The sequence below is a fragment of the Eleutherodactylus coqui genome, chromosome 6 (genome assembly GCF_035609145.1).
Source record: "Eleutherodactylus coqui strain aEleCoq1 chromosome 6, aEleCoq1.hap1, whole genome shotgun sequence".
Lineage (NCBI taxonomy): Eukaryota > Metazoa > Chordata > Amphibia > Anura > Eleutherodactylidae > Eleutherodactylus > Eleutherodactylus coqui.
This window is the reverse complement of record NC_089842.1, coordinates 239,696,478-239,703,998: the sequence shown is the minus strand read 5'-3', so window position 1 is coordinate 239,703,998 and position 7,521 is coordinate 239,696,478. Positions and strand designations below refer to the sequence as shown.

General features: G+C 37.7%; 1 protein-coding gene across 1 annotated transcript; it reads left to right on the top strand.

The window, feature by feature from the left end:
- The first annotated feature begins 210 nt into the window (after positions 1–210).
- Positions 211–1,164, top strand: LOC136571931 (olfactory receptor 5AR1-like). Its single transcript, XM_066572549.1, has one exon. The coding sequence runs from the start codon at positions 211–213 to the stop codon at positions 1,162–1,164; it is 954 nt and encodes a 317-aa protein (XP_066428646.1).
- The last annotated feature ends 6,357 nt before the right edge of the window (positions 1,165–7,521 follow it).

Here is a 7,521-nt window from a genome sequence, read left to right as displayed (position 1 = left end):
TGTACATTTTTAAATAAATTTGTATAGTCTTGAATTACAGGATGGATATGGTAATGCTTTAGGATTGCGCGGCCAATTTTTTAAAATATTTTTATATTTTAGTCTGTAATTTTTTCAGCCAATATCTTACATGATCGACTCTTACATTTTCAGAAAAAGTTTAGAAACTAATGATCTTTTTTCATGAAATATTGAAACCATCTAAATGTTATGGAACAACTAAACCTAACTGTTTCACCTAGGTTCATCTTACTTGGGTTGTCTACTGACCCTCAGCTAAAAGTTATTTTCTTTCTCATATTTTTGATAATGTATTTAATGACCATATTAGGAAACCTTCTGCTGATCACCGTTGTTAGGATCAATCCAGCTCTACACAGCCCCATGTACTTTTTTTTGACCAACCTCGCCATCATTGACATCTGCTTCTCCTCCTCTGTCGTTCCTGTCCTCCTTAGGAATACCTTAGCAAAAGACAGAAGTATTTCCTTTTTGGGTTGTGCAACACAGATGTATGTCTCCTTAACTTTGGGTGCAACAGAATGCTTATTACTTGCCATCATGGCCTATGATAGATTTGCTGCTATTTGTAGACCTTTGCATTATAACACCATAATGAATAAGACCTTGTGTTTTTACTTAGCTGTGGGATCATTGAGTGCTGGATTGATTGACTCTCTCCTTCAGGTGTCTTTTACATTCCAGCTCTCATTCTGCAATTGTCTCAACATCAACAACTACTTTTGTGAGGTACCTGCTTTTATTCGAATGTCTTGTGGAGATACCTTTGTTAATGATTTATCTCTATACATCACTGGAGGATTTATTCTTGTATGTGCTTTTTTCTTGACTCTAATATCATATGCACATATTATCTCCAGTATTCTAAAGATTACTTCATCACAAGGGAGGCAGAAATCCTTCTCCACATGTGCCTCTCATCTCACTGTTGTGTCCCTCTACTATGGGACACTTATGTTTATGTATCTGCGGCCTCACTCGAAAAAAAATTGTCATTACGCTACTGAAACAGACAAGATATTGCCTATTCTATATACAGCAGTAACCCCGATGTTAAACCCATTTATATACAGTGTGAGGAACAAGGATGTGAAAAGCACCCTCATCAATCTACTGAAGAGTAAGCAAAGTTATAAAAACTAGTGCACCAAAGCATTTCCTGCCTTGGGTTCAGATCTAGATAGTACTGCCATAAATGTAAGTGATCATAATTCTACTGTCTTCACAATCATTTACATTCAAGAAGTTTCTTCATTTAGGGACTTCGCAAGTGTCCATAAGCTACCATTGGAAAACTTGGAATGAGGCCCTTCTCCACCAGTGAGGAAGTTCAAAACATGAAAAGCTTCTCATCACTGAGTTGAGGTTGGCCACCACTGACTGCTAATATACCTTCTATCCTGGTAGTTATTTTTTATGACTTCATTATAGCAATGGAGTTGGTCTGGGCTCTCAGGTTTATAGTAGCAAATGTTTTAAGGTGTGTTGCCAAACTGAAAAGTTCTCCCCTACCTACAGGATAGACTACACATTTTTACGTGTGGTTGGGGTCCAACTACTTGGACCTACTACTCCCATGGTGAAGCACTCAGCAATTTCCGACATTTATATTTAAATGAATGGAGTGGCAGCAGACATAAGCTATAGCCACTCCACTTATGCAGGAACCTTTGAGACCCAAAATCTCGGGATTGGTGAAGGATCCCACCAATCAGATAGTTATTCCCTATGTATTGCAAAGGAGATAACTTTCTATCTTGGCACAACACCTTTAAAAGTCTACATATAGTTTTGCATTACATTAATGTTATCTTGCTAGGCGATCACTAGGTAGCAGTTAATCTGCACAGTTTTGTGATTAGTTTGGGAAAGACTGTCCTCTGAGGAATGAGACTGAAGCAAAGAAAGCTTATTGACAATACTCAAGCAAGGGAGTAGGCTTTACATTAAGCTTAAATAGCCCCAAACAAGAAGCAAGATAGCTTTTGCCAGAGGCAATATTGGCCAATCTGATTAAGTGCAAGTGTAAAGGAAAATAGTTGTCTCCAGTGAAAAGGAGTAAAAAAAGGAATACAATACTTTTCATGTACGAAACATCTGCCATGAGTGACTGATTCCTAAAATGGCGACAGAATCCAGAGAGATTTTCACGTCTGTATTGCTCCACACACTTAGGAATTTTGCTTTAGTAAGCTTACCAAAAACAAAGAACAATGATGAGGTTCTGAGTCTGAATATAATCTAGCAAATCACTTTTTTATATAATTGGAAGACTATAGGACTGTGGATGAAGATAATGTGGGGCCAGCTCCTTTTATTATCCGGTTCTATGTTTCATTTGCTTTACTAGTTGTGTTATATATTTGCTGGAATGCACATGGGGCCAGCAATACATTGCGAGGACTACAAAATATTTACACACACAAATTAATAAGCGTAAGACCAATACCACTTTCACTTTTTTTAAAAACACAGTATGTCAAAAACTGGCTCAATAGTACATAACTGTGATTTGAATGCTTTCGCTATTACGTTGGTGGAACATGGACCATTCAATGTGGAAAATAGATTTGACTTTTCCTAAAAACGTGAGATGTACTAGATCTACAGACTCAATACATTGGTCCTGTTGGGCTTGAGTGAAAGTTTGAAAAATATCCATATATTTCTGTTTGTTTTTTCCATCTCCACCTCTCTCCCCTCTCTTTCTCTCTCCCACCTTCCACAGCTTCCAGTGTAAAACATGTTACCTATATTATTAGCTATTGCCCATCTATTTATTTATACATTTTTTCTTTCATTTTTCACTTTGCAATCAGTGCGGCAGAAGTCTGTGATATTCTCCCTATGTTTTCCATGTGGCTAGCGCTGCTGCCGCTGGCCCCATTGAAAACACTGAGCGATATTGCAGATTTCTTCTCTGCGATGCGCAACTCTGCTGAAACATCGCAAATGAGTATGAAACCATTGAAAATCATTGGTTTTATATTCATCGCTGTCGCATCGCAGAGAAAAAAATCGCAGGTGAGTGTCCACCCTTAGGCTAGTTGGTGGTTATTCTGTTTGATTGCTGTATTCCTTGCCATTTACCATTTCTGTACTATTATGTGATACGCTTCCTCTGTGTATCATCATCCATCATGTTTGCTCCTATTCATTTGTAAACAACAATTGTTGAACTTAACCTTTTCCAATCCAAGTTGTAGCCTGGTTTTCCTAGGGGGCTTACTCTTTTACTGCAGTTATACAATGGCGCTATATGCTGGCTAAAGCTAGTACTGCATGGGGTGACACGTTGGATAGGCTCCGACAGCAGAGAGGCTGGCAATATACAGTAAGAGAACCCCGGCAGATGTCTTCCAACATCGGAGCTATACAGCATTACATCATAATGTCTTCAGATGTCAGACAGTGGATTGGAAAGGGTTAATGTGCATTGCTACATTGATAAATATTAATGTAGAAATGCATAAATATTAGTGATATCATGTTACAAAAAGAGGAACAGTTTATTTTTATTTTATATGGTATTTTTAGGACACTCTTTATATACTGCATTGTCATTTATTTCAATTGCATTAGTTTTAAGATACTAATTGTTTTAATGTATATATATGTATATATATATATATATATATATATATACACTTTTATTTCATAGACACTGAGGAAGCGAATCAACTTTTAAGTAAGGAATGGAGGAAGGTAGGACTGAAGGTGGACGGAAGAATGTAATTTGGAGGGGTAGGAAGGAAGGAAGGAGGGAAGGAAGAGCCGGAGGGAGGAAGAGACAGGGAGGTAAGAAGATATGACAGCAAGGAAGGAATGATTGAATTTGGGGGAAGGGGAGGAAAGCAAGGAAAAGGGTCCAAAATTTTTTTTTCTTTAAAAAATGACACAATTGGCAAAAAATGAAAATTGTAATTTTTTTTCTTCAGCTTCGCTTAAATTCATTCAAAAACTGTGGTGTCAAAATAGGCAGTACACCCCTAGATAAATTCGTTAAGAGGTTTAGTTTTCCAAATGGGGGCATTTGTGTGTGTGTGTGGGGGGGGGGGGGGCTATCGTTTTGGCAGTTCAAGGGCTCTACAATGAGGCCCAAAATACAGTCAAGCAAGATTCCTTTTCTGAAAGCCACCAGTTGCTCCTTTAATTTTGTGCATAAGATTAGGGCCACAAGGGGTATGTTTCTGAAGGCAGTACAAACAGGAGTATCTATTTTGGGGCATGCATTCTCATTTTTATGTTTACTATAGAAAATAAAACGGTCTTTAAAATGACATATTTGCAAAAATATGAAATTTTATTTTTTTCTCCTCTAAACTGCATTGTCTCCTAAAAAAAAAAAGCTATGGGGTCAAAATACTCATGACACCCTCCAGTGAATGCATTAAGGGTGTATTTTTTTTAAATGGGATTATTTGTGGGGTTATCATTCTGAAACCTATGTGCCTTTGCAATCTTGGCTTGGTGTAGGGAAACAAAATGTTGCTCAAAATTTTAATAATTAATGTTAAATTTTTATGTCTCCTTAATGGTTAAAAAAACTAAATGTTTTCAAATGTGCTTCCATAATAAAGTAAAGATTTGTAAATATATATTTTATTAAAAATTTCTACGGTTTGTTTGACCATATTTGACATATTGCTGTTGAAAATATGAAAAAAAATGACAACTTTTAAAAGTTGTTCCCAATTTTGTCATTTTTAATAAAAATATACAAATACTATCGGTCTATTTATACCACCTTAATGAAGAACAAAATATGTGGCGAAAAAAACAATGTCAGAATTACTTGTATATGCAAAACCTTTACGCAGTTATGTTAAATTGACACATGTCAGATTTTCAAAATTTTCCCCGGCCATTAAGACGCAAACAGACTTCGTCACTAAGGGGTTACGGGAACGCATCTTAAAAATATGTTTGCCTCCCTTTTTTTGTATACATTGATTGATGAAATATCTGTATGCAGATCATATATTTAACTATTGTTAATTACCATCTTTGGCTGTGTGCATCTTTCCATTTACCCTCCGAGGGACCCATTGCCATTAGTATCAAACAGTCTCACTCTCAAGTAACAATCAGTGCAGTGGGCTGCCAATTAACATTGGATTTTTTAGTTAGACCCTCTTGCAATTGTTGTTTTCATATATTGATCCCACATTTATCTTATTTTTTTTAATTTTCATGATGGTTTTAATACTATTAATTTTATATTATGGCATTGCTATTTTTTCATTATTTCTAAAGGAATGGGCTGTGTACTTGAAATGCGTCAAATTTGCTAGCTTCCCTATTGAGCTTATAATCTCGAGAAATGGAGCATCCTATGTGGTAACATCTATGACAGATGATCTGCCACCTTTGAAGAAATGGGACATCCACATTCCCGTTGAACAAGACACATTTCCATCAGCAAACAAGTCTGGGCCAAAAGGCTGGAAAAGTAAGTGGCACTAGTGAAAAACAGCTGGAAGATCAATTTTCTACTGTCTGAAGACAGTGTATAATAAAGCATACTAGAGAGGCAGAGACTCCCAGAAGCAAAGATGGTCAGACATTCAACAAATAATGAAATACTACATATAAGAATTGCATTCCCATTAAAAAGAATGAAGCAGTAATGTGCATGTGTGGCTGCTGTTTCATTCATGTTGGGATATTCTAGACCCCTTTTCTTGGGATCTGTGGCGTGTCCCAATGGTCAGACCTTTATCTATAATAAATATATTATCTATCCTACATATAGGGAAAAACTTTATATCCTGGCACAATCCTCTTATAAGTCCACATACATTTTGTTACAGTGATATTTAGTTACGGATTATGGATGTGGATACACTGGGCTAACCAACCAGCCTGGCTTTTGGACCAGACCTGGCGACTTGCAACTGACCCCAGCAGAAAGAGTACCTACAGATGGGTAACTGGCCCTAAGGTATACAAGGTTGATGGAAGGGATCCTGCCTACAAGCAGGGTAATCGCCCCGATAAGGGCAGCCCCACGTGGCATCTTGGGACTGACTCACCCTGCAGGAAAACATGGATGAAGTACTGAAACACAGAAACAAAGACACTGCATAGAACTAACTTACTACAGAGACAAGAATGAAGCACAGACAGAAAGGATATGGACACACATACAGATGCAGAGTACAAGGCAAAGGAACAAACAAGATAAGCAGATAAAGGTCAAAAAAGGCTTGAACAGTCAAGAGACAGACAATCTAGCAGTGGAGTGACACAGAGGAAACCACGCCAATACGAAGGCAACAAGGAAGTGCATCAGCTCAGATTAAATAGGGAAGTGATTGCCCATTAATCCCACAGCTGAGCTGGGAGCCAGAAGACTATTTTACACTCTCAGTGCTGGATGAAAACAGACAGATAGGGTCCATATGCACAGAAATAGCAGAATGATGCTTGTGGCTGCCTGGAACTACAAGAGGGTGGCAGAAATGAATAGCAGACCTTATGTATTGGTTCATATTAGCATCGTTCCGTGCATTTCATTGAATACATTTTGCCAATTTGACCAGAAACAAGGAATAATGAATTAACTCTCAAATCCCCTTTTGATGTTACTGGAATACTATGGGACTGTAGACACAGATAGCATGTGCTAGTTATTATTATTCAGTTTAGTTGTTCATTTCTCTCTTTCTCCTCTTTCTCCTCTTTCTCCCCTCCTTTCTTGCCTCCATCATTCATCCCTCCCTTTTCCTTTTGTACTTCCTTTCTCCCTGAAACTCTCTCTTCCTGCATTGCATCTTTCTTCCATTCCTCCTTCAACTGTTCATCTACACTTCCTCCTTTCCTTCATCCCTTTCTTCTTCTCTTACTCTCTCCTTCTTACCACTCTCCCTATTCCCCTTCCACCCTTGCTATGCTCCCTTTCTTTCTTCTGTCCGACTTCCTTTCCTTCCTATCTTCATTCATCCTTTCATTTCTCCCTCTTTTTCCCCCTTCCATTTCCCATTCCTTCCTTCCTACTATTCTTGCTTCCTATATATTTTTCCTTTCTTTCATTCCTTCCTCTTTTCCTTCTGCCCACTCTTTTTCTTCCTTCCTTCTTTTCTCTTTCCCTTCCTTCTCTTCTAAGTCCTTAATTCTTTTTTCCTGTCTATAACTTAATCTAAGTTCAGACAATCTATGTACAGTGCTGTGGAATATGTACTTGACAAAGACCCAATTGGGGGCCGAAACATCGCCTTTTTCTGTTGATGCTATGGGAGAATAAAGCACCTCTTGTTCATTTTTTCATTTCTACAAATACAAGGACCAGTGATGTTCTGGATCTGACAAAAAAAAAAATAGCAAAAGCTTTTCTATAGCTATTACGCCTTTATTTATCTGTACATTTTTTTCTTCCACTTTTCCCTTTTGCAATCAGTGCCAGTGTGGTGTGTTTATGGCCATCTCCCATTACTCCCATTACTTCTGCCCCTTGAGATGCTCCTATTTCATTTGCCATCACTAATTTTTTCAAATATT